This window comes from Pseudopodoces humilis, chromosome 2 (genome assembly GCF_049639895.1).
Source record: "Pseudopodoces humilis isolate 2021_Gansu_Grassland_sample_001 chromosome 2, ASM4963989v1, whole genome shotgun sequence".
NCBI lineage: Eukaryota > Metazoa > Chordata > Aves > Passeriformes > Paridae > Pseudopodoces > Pseudopodoces humilis.
The window spans coordinates 71,426,847-71,445,328 of NC_142201.1; the positions used below are offsets into that span (position 1 = coordinate 71,426,847).

The window sequence follows — 18,482 nt, forward strand, 5'->3', positions numbered from 1 at the left end:
GTTATAAATACATATTATAATATTGGCTTTTGGCAAGTATTAAGATGAATGCTATATGTATAATGTTAAAATGGCTTTGCTGTAATAGTCGATATATGTGTGTTTGAACTGTCTGCTTAGTTAGGATAACCTCCAGTAAACAGATGATGGGGAACCTGCTGATTATCAACACTCACCTGTAGAAAGGAAGAGCCAAGGCTCAAATTAAAAGGTGATAAGAAGAGAATTAAAGCCACAAGCCAAGAAACATGCATGCTCTAAAAAGTTGGACCCAAGGAGTGGCCATGCCTAAAAGTTCCTGGAAAATATAAACTTGTTAATATAAAAGTTTGAATATGCATGGAATTTGTGAATATATATCAAGTTGATACATATAGGTGCAACAGATTGCATATAGATTTCTATTAATGCAATAGAAATGGTATATGAAGGATGTTTCCAAAACACCGGGTGTGCTCTTGGCAGAGTGCCAAGCACCCAGCCATTTTAACCCTTTGCTTTATTGTCGTTGTCTCCTATTGTCCTTTTTTTTTTTTTTTATTATTAAACCTTTTAAAATTTACCAGAATACCGAACATAGTTTTTCACTTGTGGCATTACTGCAGGTTTTGGTAGCACCTGCAGAAGTGAGCAGATCTGGTTGTTAATACTTTATCTATCACTGGGCCCAAAATGACAGCGTGTCAAAAAGCACTGTCTTGGGGTCAAATATGCTAACATCAGGTTGTAATGATGCTGTCATGTACAATGCAGTAATGGTGCAGGCCTGGTACCTACCATTAACTTTGTGTGCTCTGTGGTTCAAAAGAAAAACCCCACAATCTTAAAAACCTGTATTAAAGTGAGAAATTTTTTTTGTGCGTTTTAAGGAAATTTAATTTTAAAGTGCAATTTAGAGAGGTTATGCTACTTTGTAAAGATACTGGTGGCTCAGATATGCTTATGTCAGATTGGAGTGATTCAAACGCTTTTATTTTATAAATACTTGTTAACCAGGAGGCTATAGTAGCTAGCAAACCTTGACCATTCTTATTCTGTAAGTTTGTTCTGTTGCTTGCCTCAGAACTGATGAATTCTGGGCTTACTACAGAGAAGCTGTTTATTTTTACTTTTAAATGGTAGGTTTTGAGTGAGACCTTACTGACTGTTTAACAGCACTAAATGCAAAGGTTCACTTTTTTTTTGTCCCAGTTATTTCCACTGATTCCTGCTATTTCCTGAAACTTCCTATTTTAATCATTTTTAAAAATATGTAGTTTAACCAAAGGCTGAGCATGTTCCTGTTTTTTCTTCCTTCTTTTCTCATCTGCCCTATTACTTTATCTCTGACTTTTACTCCCCTTTTAATCTTTTATTGATGCCCTAATGGTCTTGAGTTTTTCAGTTGCCAGAGATCACTAAAGTTTAATGCTGCAAATACAGACCTTGGAAGTGAGAGGAAATGCAAATTTGTAATGTAATGCCTTGTAATTATCAAAACCCCCACTGTAGCTGTCATAGATATGGAGTTCTGATCTTGTCTCTGTTATGGATTTTTTTTCCTAATGTTTTTTGTGATTTTGGGTTATTTAAGCTTGTGATACTATGCCTTGGTGCTTCCATTTGAAAAGATTGCTGCCTGCTACACATCTAATGAAGTTAAAACCTGCATTGTTTTAAGAGAGATTAAAAAATTGTCAATTACTACAGATTTCCTCCATGTATTGCTCAGTAATATGATTTCACCGAAAGACGTAGGCAGACTGTTCCTGTGTATATCCAGCATGATGAAGCGCTTCATCTAAAAATAAAGGTAGTGCTAGAGATGGCTAGGTGGAAAAATAGTATCAAAACCAATGCTCAGTTGAGGTTGTTTTTTCCCTTTTCATGGGCTTGTGGTACTTTCTGAATTGCTGAGGACCTGTGACTTCAGTAGCTGGGTCTTGGGTTTTTGATCACCTCTGAAGCAGGATCCTGTGTTCTGGGATCAGTGGACTGCTGCCTGTCTTCAGTCTATGAACCAAACAAAAACTTCTTTTTTTTTCAGTCTCTTTAATATAAATGCATTAACCAATTCCAGGTTAAGATTGTGTCTGACAAAACTGTTGGTGATCGAGTCCAGTATGCCAAAGTAGTGGTTCCTCCTATTTGAATTCTGCTCTCCTTTTTCTGTTTTGTTTTGAGTTTTTTCTTCCTCATTATTATCAAATATCAAAGAGTCCATGCTCTGGTTTGGTTTTTGCAATGCTTTCAGGATCTCCTTCTCCCTGTTAAATGCTGGTTTATTAATTGGCTGTTTTGGTTTTTTTTTTTCCAGTGGACTCATTGGTCGCAGCTGGGCCATGGTGTTTGCTGCTGGAGGCTTCAAAGTGAAACTTTATGATATTGCACAACAGCAGCTAACAAGCGCACTGGAAAATATTCGGTAGGTAACCTGACTGGAAATATCTGGGGTTGGAATGAAACTGTGGTATTTTTGTAATTATGAATGAATAGCCATATCTTGTTATTTCAGGGAGCATAGATTTTAGGCTTTGAAGAAGGCTTTAAATCAGAAGTACAGGTTAAGATCAGAAGATATGTGCTTCCAAGTGTCACTGACACTTCTGAAGAGAAATTTAATTTTAATTTATTCAGGATCTTAAGTTTAAATTAATTTTTTTTTAAATAATGCATATCACCTTTCCTAGGTAATATCATATCACCTAGGTTATTTATAGGTTGGGTTTAGAGTATATGAACATAAGAGTTTTTGCACAGAAAGGCAACAAAGACTGTTTCAAAGTGGAGGTAGGTTAAGATGGATTGCTGAGAAGCCCTCCTACAATTCTTAGCATTTTATAATTAGTTTTTAATCTCTTAAACTGGTGTTTTTGAGTCCTAGAAGAACATGTTGCTAGTGTCATTGATCAGTTGTAGTTGAGGTAGGAAACATCTTTAGAAGGAGTGCCTGTTTGAGGGTGTGATCGTGACATCACTCGCACCAGTTGAGTCCAGGAGGCCTCCAGCCCCTTCTGTTGCCCATGGCACGGTGGCTAAAGCCTCATGCTTCTGGTACTTAGTACTACCAGAGCTACAAGTTCAAGTCTTGCCTGTCTGCTCCTCTCCCCCAGCCTTCTGTGCCAACAAGTTAATTATCTATTCAGTCACTCTTAACTGGATTTCTTCCAAGTATTTCTCTAACCTTCCCTTGAACTGATATAAATCCTTCTGTGGCTTCCTTACCAAAGGACTTTGTGTTGTGCAGATTTACTGCTCACTGTGTGAGGAGCCATTCCCTTGTATTTGTTTTGAACCTGGCTCCTAAGTTACTTTGATTGACCCCTAGTTCTTGTGTTAGAAGGAACATGTCCGCTTGGTCTATGCACCCTCTTCTTTCTGGGCCTGAAAATACATCTTTTATCTGCTTGTGAGAGAGGGTCAAAGTACATTTATAAAGTGGCTCTGTGCACAACCTTATGTTGCTGCATAGGCATTTAATGCTGGACTTTAGATGACTTCACAATTAGCATCAACCTAAATGCATCACCTCTCCCTTCATGATGCCTTGGAGTGACATAATGTCAGCTTGTGTGTCAGCTGTATGGGGTGTAAGGTGCACCTGAAAAAGGGTTGTTCGTTGCATCCCAATTGCTTTCTGTAACAAGCCTTAAAGCAAACAAGAGTGACTTCAGGAACCCCTTGTAGATTGATTCAGTTGTTAAGAGTTCAAAAGTTAAACAGTATGTGATGTGTAGTGAGATCTGCTTAAAAAGACTTGATAACAAAAGAGTGGGAAAATCTATCTCCTCTTATTTTTCTTTCCAGCTAGATGTTAGACCAAGTATCTCTGTTGCATCACCTAGATGACACAAACTTTTGATTTTTTTCAGTTTCTTGGTCTTGGTAGCCACTATGAAATTCTGGATTATTAGGTGGCAGTTTTGTGGTGTTCATTACTAAAGCCATCACTTGCCCCAGATTTTTTCTAACAGCAGGATGAGGATGTTAGCCTTCCAAGGTTTTCAGCTTGAAAACATGAAGCATAGAATGTCACATGTAATAAGATAAAGTGCTATTTGAGTGGGTCTGTACTGTTGTGTGCCTGCATGTGTTCTCCTGTAGGAGTTCACCGAATCACTGAATGGGTAGTGTTGGAAGGGAGCACTGGAGATCATCCCATCCAACCTCCCTGCTCAAGCAGCGTTTTCTAAAGCTCCTTGTATCTAGGCAGCTTTTGAATAGCCCCAGGAAAGAGACCCTACAATCTCTCTGGGCAAGCTGTTCCAGTGTTTAGTTACTCTCACAGTAAAGAAGCTCTTCCTCTTGTTCAGGTGGAACTTGCTGTCTTCCGGTTTCTGCCTGTTGCCTTGTCCTATTGCTTGGCACCACTGAGAAGAGCCTGGATACATTTGTTGAAACCTACCTTTCAGATGCTTATTAGACATTGTTGATGTCCCCTGTGTTGTCTCTTCTCAAGGCTGAACAGGCCCAACTCCATCAGCCTTTTCTTGTAGGAGAGATGCTCTGGCACCTTAATCATCTTCATAACCCTCTGCTGGACCCCCTCCAGGAGCTGTGTCTTTGTCCATGTACTGAGGAGCCCAGAACTGGACACAGCACTCAGGTGTGGCCTCACCAGGGCAGAGTAGAAGATCAGGATTTCCTCCCTCAGCCTGCTGGCACTGCTCTTCCTAGTGCATCTCAGGGTCCCACTGGCCTTGGTCACAGGGACATTGCTGGCTCATGGACAGCTTGCTGTCCACCAGGCCACTCAGGTCCTTCTCTGCAGAGCAGCTTTCCAGCAGGTCAGCCCCAGCCTGTGCTGGTGCCTGGGGTTATTCCTCCTCAGAGCAGAACTCCACATTTACCTTTGTTGAATTCCAGTTCTTCTCTGCCCATCTCTCCAGCCATTGAGGTCCTTCTGAAGGGTTGCACTGACCTCTGGGGTATTGGCCACTCCTCCCAGTTTAGTATCATCAGTGAAGTTGCTGAGGAGCCACCTGCCCCTTCATCCAAGTCATTGATAAGTTCAAGGCAAGTTCAGTTGAGTTCAAGGCAGGTTTTGCCTTTTACATAAGATGTTCTTAACTTATAATTAACTTGTGTATTTTGGTTATTGTAACACTAGTTAAAAGGCCTAGTTTCAGGAAAACATAGTTTTTGTGACAAGAATACAAGCTACACAGTTTCTTCAACCACTATTTTAATGAATGTATCTATCAAAATATGATCAAACTTCTCTGCACTCATTTCATAGCACACAACCTGCAGTAAATCGCAATGAGTTACTGATGTGATACTTATGTAAGAAGAGTTGGAGCTTGAGCAGGTAATGTGTGTGCACAAGAGAGCAGCAAGGGAATGATTGTCTGATAGAGACAGCTGGTGAATGGTTCTGTAAACTTGATGTGGTTTGCTTTCCTTTTTCCCTCCAAATAGCAAATATTTTTAGGGAAGTTTTTAGACTTAGGGGTTTTGTGGTTTACTTTGTCATAGTATTGGAACATATTTATTTCACTCTAGTCTGCAGTCCACAAACTTCTAGTGTTTGGAGATACTACTTATTAGGGAGAAACTAAAGTGTACAGATGACCATTTGCAGTTTCCCTTTTCCAAATAAAACTGGGATTTGAGTAGTAAGCAACTCACTTTACTTCTAAAAGGAGATGATACTTCTTTGATGGCAGACGTGATTCTTAATTATGTTGTTGCTCTTTAGTCTGTTGACCTATAACTCATTGCCTTTTATATAAATTCAGAACATCTCAGAGTCTGCTCTAATGGTTCTGCTAAAGACACAAACTGATGAACACCCTTATTCCACACTGGACCTGCTGCATGGATGCTTTAGTAGCCTGCCTTCGGAAAAGTAATTTTTCATATCCAGCATGTTTTTTTCCTGCATCGGTGTGATTCTGGTTTGAATGCAAGATTGCTAAATTTTGAAATAACGAGACTTAGAAAAACAAGTAGTATCCTATTCCTCAAAGCAGTCCTAAAACATAGGATGCAGAAATGCTTTAGTGCATGCCCCTCTGCCAAAAAATAAATTTATGATTCTTGTAATATGTAAACTTTTCCAAGTATACAATACTGTGCTGTTGTTCTAAACATAATTATTTTGCTGATAAAGATTGATTAATTACCTAGCTTACTGGCTTAGTCTTCTGGTCTGTCTTATGTACTGCTTTGTTGTATTGGTACTGTATATATCAAGGCCAAAATGCAGCTTGGCTTAGTTATTCTTTGATAGTTTTATATATCTCCTTTGAGGGGAGAACTTCTAACTAGATGATTCTTTTTAGAACACAGTTCGATACTGAGTGCCCGATGCTGGCACATCAAGTTTGTGCTAAATTGTAGGCTTGATTCTACCTTTTATCTCTGCCCACCCACCATGCCCAAAAATTAACTGCAATTAACTAACCAGGAAAAACTGCTTTACTTGCAGAACTAACTAGAGAACATATTGATAGGCTTTGGAAGGGGATAGATTCCACCTTTACAAAGGTTCTGTCTGACTGAATTGAAAACATCTCCAAAAGGAAATGTTGTCTTTTCACCTCATTCCTGTGTTGTAGCCAGTCCCCTGGGCAGCTGGAACATATGATTTCAATAAGGGTGATTTGTGTAATTACTAAAGTTGTGTTTTGATAACAGTTATGGTGCTCACATTTGTTTGGTATGCAGAGTAACAGGTTGTCTGTCCAAGGATTTGGTGAGATCTCCTTTCCTGAAAGCTTTCAACCTGGGCCACACAAAACCTACTTGGTCTGTTCTGACCCAGGCTAAATATATGGGACTGGCAATGCTTTGGTTTGTTGGTTTGTTTTTGCCATGCCAACTACCCTTTCCTTTATCAGACAGCATTAGATGGTAGTGCTTTGACTGGTGAATAGTTCTAGTCTTTGTGCAACAGCAGCTGGCTGAACTTGTGAAGAACAGGGCTGGTGTTTTCTTCTCTTCCTTCCCTTCTTGTTACTGTGGGCAATACAGTTATGATTAAGCAGTCTTAATTCTAGTAAGTATTTGCTGGTTGTAACAGTGTCTGCTGAATACAACTGCTCAGTAGTGGCTGTGGATAAAGGTAAAGCAAGTGGGGTGTGAACAAGATGAGTTAAGTGTTAACATTGCTTTCAGGATCCTTCTGTAAAGACTTTTAGAGTAGGATTTATAATCAGAAGCATTCCAGGCATTTTATGTGTTTGGGAGTGTTCCCATAAATTGGATACCTTATCCTGAAGCAAATACTAGTCCAGTTCCCAGAATAGTGCAGACAGGTTCAACAGTAAAAATCTGGAGGTACATGAAGCATAAGCTGAAAGAGGAAGTAGTATTTTCTTATGGGTGTAAATTCTTCATTCTTCAAAGATCTTACAGGTATTGAGTGGAATTCTCTGCACTACGCACACAATGCAGCTGCAGAGTGAAGCTGTGGACATGGCTGCAATGATTGCAGTGTCATCCTAGGGTCATCCTAGGGATGATCCCCTAAAAATTTAAGCTGTCTTCATTAAAAAGTCATCCAGTAGAGGTCAGTGGTGCACTGTATGTACAAACCTTTGTGTCTTAACGTAAGGTAAGTATCAGGGAGCACTGGTTTCCCACAGTTCTGTAGCAATCTAATATGCCATGGGAATATAGAGATAGTTTAGCATTTAAAAGACTAAAATTTATTTATGGAACAAAACAACCAGAATGGCAATAAGTAGATTGGTAAAAGGTGCAAAAAATGAAAATTTCCCAGGAGGGAAAGCCAAAATTGAGGTAAGGCACATATTTCCTACTCCATGTTTTAACTGACTTAAATGCATGGGTAACATGAAGATTGGTTATGTTAAAAAGAATGGTTTTTGTTTAGGAGAAAAAAAAAAAAATCAATCCAGCCTCAAATTCCAAAGATGAAGATGGTGGTTTTGAAGGTTAACTGAGAAGTGGTATTCTGAGTGCACAGTGTATTGTTAGTGGTTTATGACAAAAAAGCAGAAATGTGGGATGGTTGTCAATGGCAGAGGAGAAAAGATATGAAATAGGAGATGGATGCTGGAAGCTTCTGTAAGAGCTTGGGGAAGAAAAATAGAAGCTAGATCTCTTAGTCTATGACTCTAGCTTTCTTTGAATCCCTCAGTCACCAGTTATGTACTGTAATTTTGGATAACCTGGGAGGATGAAACAAATGTAGTGTTGCAATGAGAGTGAACAAGAACTTCGCCCCCTTCTCCAAAGAAGGAAGTAATTCTGATATGATCTCTTCAAATGTAACTTTTTTGTTGTTTTTGTTTCGTGTGTGTTTTTAGTTTGGTGTGTGTTTTTTTAAGCATATGAGCAAGAGTATGCTGGATCTGGGCAAGAGCACCTGGGAAATGAACTTCTAATGAATGGATAGTAAACACCTTTTGAAATATTCATCTTGCCTCACAGGGTGTGAGGGAGCCAAAAGTTTGGATTCTCTGGCTTAGGGCACCTGTTTCTTTCGACCTTTTTAGTGCTAGACACCTTAAGTGTTGGATGAAGTTTCTGCCCAGCACACTGTATATTCCTTGGGAGAGGAAGATCCCTGTTTCCTATTCTTTGCCATAAATTGCTTAAGAAGTAGAAGTCAGTGCTTTTCAGCCATCCATTTGGTGTGTCCTTAATTAAGCCGTTAGGAAGAATAAAGGATTTTTTTTTTTCCTGCTGCTATTCATTAGGTCAATTTCCTCATGTCTTAACAAGGATGAGCAGTTTTTGCTGAATAATAACCAAAGGCTCAGAGGAGTTCTGTCTTGATGAAACTGATGAAAACTGAACCAAATTAACCATGATAAGGACTACATCAAAGAGCTTCAGGTTGATTATGATCAGGCAGTTAAATTCCACCTAATTTCTGTGGCCATTGTTCCTCTAAGTGGCTTATAATGGTTTTGAAAAATGGCTTTCTTGTTCTATATGTTTGAGGACTTCGAACTGGAGAGATCTTTTCTGAAGAAGTCCAATCCCAGCCATTCATTTTAAGTTTAGTAACTATTTTAATTTTTTGACACTTGTTCTATAGTCATTAAGAAAAACCCAAAATGTAGTGGCATGGTTTTAGAAAGGACTCTTGTCTGTATCAAATGTATTTATTTATTTATTTCTGTACTGGTAAACAGGTGCTCCTACAGTGAGGCTTTGTAGCAAAAGAGCTGTTTGTAAAACTGGATTAAATATATTAAAGGGACCTTGCTTCTCATTAAATATGAGCTAAAAAAACCTCTTGTTGGTTGTACACCAGTTAAAACAAATTTGAAGTGGTGGCAATCTTGCATTTAGGCATAGATCTTGGAGCTGTCTGTGCTTGAAGAGAAGCAAAACCTTTGATAAGATGGGGAGGAAGGAGAAATGACTGAAATTAACCTTTATCTTTTTGAATATAAATATGTGCAGTGGCATGAGCAATAGTATAGTACATGGTTTGTTAAGAAGGGTTTTTTAAAAATTGATGGTGGCTTAACAATGATAAAGTGTTTAAATGTGTCTATGTTGTTTCTGTCAGCAAACAAATGAATGAGATGGAGAAGTCGGGAGTACTGAAAGGAGCTTTGAGTGCGGAACAGCAGCTGGCTCTCATTAGCGTTTGTACAGACCTGAAGGCAGCAGTAGAGGGTGCTACTTTCATTCAGGTAAGCAAAGATTTGCCAACTCCTAGCAAACGGTTCAGAAAGGTGATTAAAAGCTGTGCTACGCAGTAGGTGGGCACTGGAGAGTTCAACATCCTGACCCCATAAGGATATAGTCATGCTTGTTAAAGTTCTTTCTAGCCTGGTATCCTGACGAGGGAGATCATGCCTCTTTGCAGAATTTCCTACACTAGAGTCCTTGCAAGTTTTTTCTGAGTTATAGGGGGAGAGGCTGGCAGTTAAGCTGAGAGGGAATTGCTGACCTCCATGTGGAATAATGACTGTACTGTTTGAAAGATGAATGTGAGGTGAAGGTTGGCTGGAGATTTTTGGGGGACATATTCCCCCAAAATGCCACACAGGGCATTTAGGGAATGCCACACATTCTAGAGCTGGGTCTAAAATGTGTTTTTTCCTCTCCAGGTACCTACTGAAGGCAGGGATGACATATGTGGGGACTATTCTGACTGTGAGGAAGTGCTGTAGCCAAACACAGCTATCCCAGAGTGTTGGAGTATTAAAACCTGGGTTGATACATATGTTTGAAATATGTTCTTCTAAAATTGGAATGGGAAACAAACTGAACTACTAGATCTGATAGTTTGTGGCTGCTTAGTTACTAATATGCTCACTTATTTGGACGTAGTTATTAATATGCTCACTGGATTGGATGTAGTGCAAAGAATAGGCTAATCTGGGACCATTTCTGGGATAGAGTATGAATGAGTTTTCATTAGGATTGGCATCTTGTACCCTATATAGCTCCCCAGTATTATTTCAGTGTTGTACCATTAGCTGTCTCTGCAAGTATTTGTGCTGCACTTGAGTTTACACCTTACACTGTTTCAGGCTGTAAATTCCCAGCTGATCAGCTGCAACACAACCCTCATAACAAATTGCACTGAAGGAGCACAGACTTCCAGACCTTTTATTCCTCCCAATTTGGTGGAGGAGGAGAGAATGGGAGGCAGGGTGAAACCTCACACAGAAGTCAAAGTGTGAATGTACTTTAGATTTTTACAGTGGTACACTGTTTTGTGTTCACTTCTTTTCTTCATAGCATGAAACTATATATTGTCACCCCCAGTATCTTATTATTTCATCACTAATGAGTTTGGAACTTGTTAGTTCATGGTATTGTGTTCCTGCATGTATTGCCGCCTTCTACTGAGTTTAATTTGCAAATTTATTGTCTAATCACTCAGTCTTGTAAAGTCCTTCTGCAAATGTTTGTGGTTGTAATAATGATTGCAAACTTAAATTTCATGAGCTAACTTTCAGGTCATTTATGAATGGATGTAACAGGGGACACAGCTATTTGTGAAACAGCACTGGCCAGCCTATTCCAGTGAGTAAGAACTGACTGTTCTTCCTACCTTCTGCTTGTGAAGGCTGCCTTCTTGTTTCCAGTATACTCATAGTTCTTGTTTTCTTTTGCTGTTTCAACCATTCCTTACCACCTGGTATGTTCGTATAGTGTCCTTACTTTCTCCCTATACTACTTGCAAGGATCTGATCCTTCTTAGTTCCAGGTTTGTATCTCTTTAGCATTCTGACTTCTATTTTACCATTTTCTTTTGAAGCTGAACATAGCTGTGATGGAGTTCTTGGGTCTTGTTGCTCTGGCAGGGATGTTGAGTTTTGGTATGCTATCGGTCCCACGAGAGAGGGTTTTTGGCAAAATCTCAAGATTTTTGAGAAAGGTCTTGTATGCCAAGTCTGATTAAATCAAGGGCTGCATCCTTCCCCACCACTATCAGTTCATTTACAAAATGGGCATTGGGCAAATGTTGCAAAATCAAAGTAATTTTCTGTTAGGAGGAGCCTGTGGAAGTTATCTGGCCCAACCCATTGCAGGAAGAACTTGCATCAACTTGCACAGAATTTGTGCAGTTAAGTTTTGGATAAACATTTCTGTTCTCTTTGGGTAACTTGTTAAAATGTTTGCTGTCATTGTGCAACTTTTCCCTAACATCTAATTGGAAGTCTCTTCTTGCAGCTTCAGTCTCTTGCCTCCTGTCCTACCAGCCTGCGCCTCAGAGAACCTGTGTGTTCCTTTCAGGTAGTTGAAGACAATGGTGTTGTGTTGGTAGTCTCCAAACAGCAACAGTGTACCTGGGGTAACTCCAGCTTTCTGGCACTGTTTTATGTTCCCTTAGCCCTCTTGGTGTCTCTGAACATGTAGTTGTTTAGTGTATCAATAATAATAAGCTAAATAGCTGAAGTATGCTCATGGATAACAAGTCATTTGTGTGAAACACAGTTGACACTCTTTGTGTCAGCTCTCCAAACTATAGCATTAAAGTTGTTTGATTCAAAGAGTTAACAAATGCATAGTGGAATTGGGGAGGCAACTTATTTGAAATAGACCTTAATTTTCTCTTGAAGGAGGGTGGTGGAATAGAATGAGACAGTGTAGGCTCACAGCTTTATTCCAGCAGTGAGCAGACTACTTTGTAACTGAACCATATTAAATTTAAGAAATGCTGCTTAGTGCAGCTTTGAACGTGGAAGGACAAAATGTACAAATTGTAATTTATGAGCAAAAGTGTTCTGACTTTTAGTTACTTAAAAAATAAAATATTGGTTGCATTAATCTTAGTAGAATAGAGAGGACTCAGTTTTCATGCTGAATGATATAACCAACTAATTAGCTTATTTCAAAATTTTCATGAGAACTGCATTTCTTTACCCTGGATTTTAGTTGGTTAAATTTTAACTTCTTTTCAAATCTGGTCTTTGTAGAATAAATTCACTTAAAGCTTTTAAAAACTTCTTGATGTTTGCCCTCTATGAGTAAATTCTTCAGACAATTGCCTTCTCTGTAGTTTTCATAGGACATAATGAAACAGATGGGATAAAGTAGTAAAAAATGGAACTTCCTAAGTTATATCAGTGAAGATACAAAAGGGAAAAAGATGCAAGAGATAATTAGAAGGACTGAGAAGAAAATTTATAACAGTAATGTCTTGAACCTTTTAAAAGGTTATATATGCTCTCTCCTGAGCATTTTCATGAAGTAACTTGTGATTAGTGTGTTTTACATCAACTTCAGAAGGAAATCAGTCCATGTTTTGCTCTCAACCTGAGTTTTCACACAAGTTGACTTCTCAGAACTTTCCTATGCTACTTGGAATAAGCGCATAACCAAGATGTGCAAGATGGAGCATGTAGGTAAATGTACACTGAAAGTTTTTGTATCACTAAAAGCTTTAATTCTGAACTAACGTCTCCGTTAGCTGAAAACTCCATGGAGATAAATTAATGCATATGTTTGTACTATAATGTTCCTGGCATGGAACTCTCATAGGTTAGTTAAATATTTTTTACTTTTGTGGTCTTGGCTTTCCTGCATACATATATGATGACTTTTGTCTTCAGTCTTTATGTGACTATTGGATATTGAACATCTTAGTATTCCCTTGAATATTAAACCCAGATTTTAGTGGATATGTGTCTAGTTCATAAATAATATAAATTGAACAGAAATCAGTGCAGCACTTGTATGATCTCTTCCCACAACACTTGTAAAACAAAACCAAAGGTTTTAGATTGAACAATTTACTAACTGAACAATAAGGTTTACTAGCTGTCAGAGGAAAAGAAGATGGCTAACTATTGCTAAGATCTTACTCTTGACACCTGAGCTGCTCTGTATTTTGGTGATTTGTCAGGGCTGTCTGGGCTGGTTGAAGATGGACACAAAAGGTGACTGAGAGGTGATCTCTGAACCCATCTATTCTTCTGTGGCATTGAACAGAGCAGACTGAGCAAGGGGAGGAAGTTAAGCTTTTAACTTACACCTTATGTTCTTGAAGTATTTATCCTTTTTACTTTTAAAAGAGCTCTGCCTAAAAGCCTTAGAACAGTATCTTCATTTCCTGCCCACCCCTTTAAAAAGAGAGGGTGTTCTGCCCCCTCTCCTACTCCCCCCCATTACACCTGCACAGACTGTTGAGCTGGTGATAACGACACTAAAAGATTTTCAACCTGGTATCTTTCAGATCTTGCTGGTTCCTTCATCTTTTTCAGTTAGACATATTTTTAAAAAACAGTGTTAACAGCTTTCAAAAAGCCTGGTGGTGCCTTCAGGGTGCAAAACCAGCATTGGCTTTGGAGCTTTGACAACAGGTGTCTTGTGTCTCTGGTCATAAAAATTAGTTTTTGACTGTCTCTTACCAGTTTGTACTCGTAGCTTTTGTTTGACTTTCCTAATGGCTTTCAAGAACCCTTTTACTTCTGGGGATGAGGGAATGTCTGCAGACAGTGCGTGAAGATATCTTCAGCTGCCCTGAGCTCATAGGCTGGAGGACCATACTGTTTTGGAGGCTCTGTTAGTCACAGACCTCTGTGAAAACAAAACTGCTGGCAGGCAGAGTGTGCAAGCATTGCAGTACCATGGCTTCTCCTGAACTGAGCTCTGGATGGACAAACATCAGTATGTTTGTTCTCAGCTAGGCAAATACAACCTTAGGCCTAACCTCTGTAGGTTAAGCCTACAGAGCTTAAACACTGGCCTGAGGCACCAGAAGTTGCATTTTGGCTTTTGAGGGAGCAGGTTTTAGGCATGGGACCTGACTTGCTGTCTTTGTAGAAGTTTTGAGAAAATTCTTTCCAATTTTAAGGATTGAAATGATCAGATCTTAAAAACTTGCTGCAAAACATTTTATGAAGTCAGTGTCTGAGTTGAACTGAAAGATGATGTTTAGGTAAACAGCTTGCCAGTGTCACTGCAGTGGTGCTGCTGCTGAATGGACTTAACCAAATGTTTAAACATTTCTAATGTCCTTCCAAATTTTCTAACATTTATTTCCCATCTATTCTGTCCATAAAACAGCTGGTGTAATCTTCCATTATAGTCTTGAATATGGTTTTGGTCCCTGTTTCAGGAGGTTGTCATTGCCAAAACTGTCATCCTGCCTGATACCCCTGGTCCCTTTTCTGGGGTGGTATTGTGTTTCCATTGCCTTTCCTAGATCACTTTCCCTGTTTTTCCGGATCGATGAGATCAGGGTAGAGGAAAACAGGGAAAAACTTGTACTTTGGGAGAAGAGGTAGGGAGGAGGATGTCAGTCAACTAGTTTGAGATCTTATTGTCCTTTCCTGAGGGAGCAAAAAAGATCTTCATCTGTAGCAGCCTGATCAACTTGTCTGTCTTTTGAAAGTTTTGTAGGACACGTGAACATCATGGAAAATGCTGGAACTTTTCATGCCATGATGCTCACAGGACAAGAAGCAAACTTGTCTTCATTTGCTGTATTTGTTTTAAACAACAAAAAAAACCAGCCAAAAAGCCCCTCACAGAACCCCTCAAGTCTCAAATTTGCAAGTCTGATTTTAGAAAATGTGATTCTGAAAACTAGTACCTCTGCAAATCCTGTTTTTTTCTACTAAAGGTTGAAAGGACACTTGTAATTCAGTCATTTATTCTGAACAGTGTGGCAGTAATTTGATATTTTTATTGGTCAGATTCTTTAACAGAGTATGTTTATGAAACGTAGGAAAGTACAAAATGTTTCCATCCAAGTGCTGGATTTCACCTCAGTGTTGTTTAATTGCACAGTATCTTGCAGTTAACAGTCTTTCCTGTCACTCAAGTGGTAGTGATTTATGAGGCATCAGATTTCACACTTGTATGAGCTCATATGTTCAAGGAAAATAAGAAATTATCACTCTAGATCTAAAGTGATTTATAACGCTAAATTATCTTTTAAGATTAGATTAGCCTGAAAGTGCTGGTGCTCTACCCGATCTTTTATGACAGCTTTTACAATAAGCTTCTTCATCTAGTGATGACACCAAAGGCAGGCAGGATCAGTCATACCTAGACAACTCTGTCAAAAATGTGTTGGCCTGTTCTTAAAATTCTCTTGTGCCATGATTGCTTCTCCTCCCATGTTTAGCATTTTGCTCCAGTGAATACATAACCCACAGAAAGTCTATAACTGAAGCCCTGGGATGTGAAACTCACATGCCTGTACTTTTTTCATATTTTTTATAATTGTGTCACGTGGTGATAATGTGCCCTCCCATTCCTAACAAACAGCCACTCTGCTTTTCTGTTAAAGGAGCTACTGCTCTTATTATGCCTTTTTTACCTTTATTATGCCTTTTTACCCTTGGCTTACAGCCCTTAGTAAGATAGTTCAGGTTCAAGATAAAAGTCTTGGTTGCCAAGGTTGTGTGCCTTGTTTTGGACTAACTAGAGTTGGTTTACACCTAAGGTGGATTTTGTTGCAAACGATATTTTTGTTAATGATTTAGTTTATGTTCATGAGCTTGAAACCATCTTGGAAGGAAGTTGTGTACCCATTTAGTGGAATGAGTATCTGCTGTGGGAAAGGGGCAGACAGTCTGATGAGCTCCTCTTCCCTGTGTGTATCCCACTGGGTTGGGTTTCTGACTCAGGGTTTTTGTGGTGGTTTGTTTTGGGGTTTTTTTTCCTCCTTCTACCTCATTTTAACTGATCAGAATCCTGACACCGCGCTGAAAGGTGTGCAACAGCCTGGGGCCTCCTTTGACAACAGCTGGTGTGTGTGTGTCTCATCCCAAAGCCATGCAAAAGTGTGTGTGCCTCCTACCCAGCTGCTGGCCCTGCCTTTGTCCTCAAGGAGGAGAGCAACACTTTACAAAAAGAGACTGAAGTTAATGTGCTATCCCCTTGCTATCTTTGAAATAATGAATTTTTGTTTGTCACCTTGTCTTGATAATGTCTTGGTATGTTGTTAGATGCACATATTATCCATCTCTAAAGTGCCTCAAAATATGCATCTTAGACTATTTTTGATGGGAACTTATATGGAAAAGTCCAAAATACTTGAAGTCAAGTATTTACATTTGAATATGTAATGGTTTTGAATTTTGTGAAATTACCAAACCTATTCAGTGTATGAAAAAAATAGGTATTTGAGCTAAGTTCTATTGGTTAACAATAATATCAGAAGCAAAATTGATACTCTGATTTAATAATTTGTTCTGATATTAAATGTCTCTGCTTTTTTCACTAGCTGAACTCACAGCCTCTGCAGTCAAAATGTCATATTTTTTAATTGCAGATGGTGTAGCTCCCCAGGTTCATGTGTGTGACTCTTGTCTACTGACTAGAGTGCACTTTAGTGTCTGACATGGAAAACAATAGAAAAAATCTGAAGCTTCCTTAATAGAAGGTTCATCTTCAGTCTTCCAGAATGGAAATACACACATAAGCCCTGCAGGAACAGAACAAGCCAGCATGTCAACACAAAAGCCTAAACAGAAATTATAATAATTAGGACTGAAATGCTAATGATAGTAGTGAGCATTTTAAACACTCTTTTGCTTAAAATATAATTTGATGTGGATTCAGTAAAATGGTGACTGAAACACAGCAGTCTATATGCAAGATGGAGCAAATAGATGGAATTTTGCTTTGGTAGCTTCAGCAGCCTGCACTTTTCCAGTGATGTTGGGAGAAACAGAACTGGTTGTCAAATGGCAGGGTTTAATTTGCAGACAGCTTATTTTAACATATGTATTTTTTTCAAAGAGGCTTTTACAAGAATCCTTTATAATATTATTTAGATGTGGTAAAATTCTATGGAATAATTGTATTTGACTGTACAGTTGCTATCTATAGATGGTGATTTGAAATCTCTTATTTCATTAAATTTCCAGGTCTCCTTTTCAGGTATTTTTAATGTCTGTCTTAAACAGCATTCAGGTTATGTGTATAAAAATCCACAGGCCAAAACTTTTTGTAGGTTTGTATTAATCAGGGTTTGTTTTAGAAAGAAAACATTCTCAAGTGACTTGTTAGATTGAAAGTAAAACAATTATGGCTGTCTTTTCTGTGAAGTTCTTTTTCTAGTGGATTCTAACTATAAAATGTAATGGAAGTATTTGTAGAAATGTATTAGGCACCAAGCTTTCAGAAAAGCTAATTTTCTGACATGCAGAACTCTTTGTCTCTGAATACTGTGAAGTTCTTTATATTCCCACAAAAAGCTGGACATAATGTGGTTCCTGTTGCAGGAGTGCTGACAGTCTGTGTCCAACTTGTGGAATAGTTCTGTGCTTTGAAAGCTGCTGCTATGGCCTCATTCTGTGAGAGGAGAGGATTGCTGTCACTTGACTCTGGGAACTGTTCTACAGGAGTGCCTTAAAAATGTCAGCTAAATCACAGCACTGACAAGCTGAGGCTTCTTAAAATGCTGTTAAGTTTTATATGTGTGTAAATAGAGCAGGGGCTTGTGGGACGTTTGGAGATCCTCACTTAACTGCAGAAGATGGGGAGCATTCTTGTTGCAGTCAAAGTGGTCATGGCTTCTAAACAATCTACCTGCTGCTTAAAATCTTACTGAATTTACTGGGAAAGGGGAAGCTGCAGAACTCTAGAAAATAATTTTCTACCTTAGTTACGGCTGGGCAAGGGCACAGGGTGCTCTTGCTGTAGCAGCTGTGGCATGGCAGTGAAATCCAACTCTTGGGGATTAGGTGGTACAAGACAAAGGTGAATAGCTGTAGGAGGGAAATAGATGTGGGAGAGGAATAGGGTGTTTTTTGCTCTCCCTTGGTATGATTGAGGAGCCAGTTGAGAACTTACGGGTCAAGATTAGCAGGACCACCAATATGGGCGATGTTGTGGCAGATGTCTGCTGCGGACCACTTGACCAGGAAGAAAAGGCCTTCTTCAGAAGCCCCACATTCATAGGCGTATGTCTTCATGGTGGGGCTTCAACCACATCAATATCTGCTGGAGAGACAGCACAGGAGAGCACAAAGAATTCAGGATTGTGGAATGCATTCATGGTAACTTTAACACAGGTGGCTGAGGACTTGAAGAGAGGACATGTTGTGCTGGACCTCACAAACAATGTAAAACTGGTTGGAGAGGTGAAGGTCAGG

At 39.1% G+C, this 18,482-nt stretch overlaps 1 protein-coding gene across 1 annotated transcript in view; it reads left to right on the top strand.

Moving 5' to 3' along the window:
- CRYL1 (crystallin lambda 1) overlaps positions 1 to 18,482 on the top strand; it is a 50,731-nt gene that overhangs the window by 1,038 nt on the left and 31,211 nt on the right. The window contains exons 2-3 of the mRNA XM_005516252.3: positions 2,297 to 2,404; positions 9,476 to 9,602. Of these exons, the coding sequence (XP_005516309.2) occupies positions 2,297 to 2,404; positions 9,476 to 9,602 (235 nt within the window). The remainder of the gene's footprint in view (positions 1 to 2,296; positions 2,405 to 9,475; positions 9,603 to 18,482) is intronic.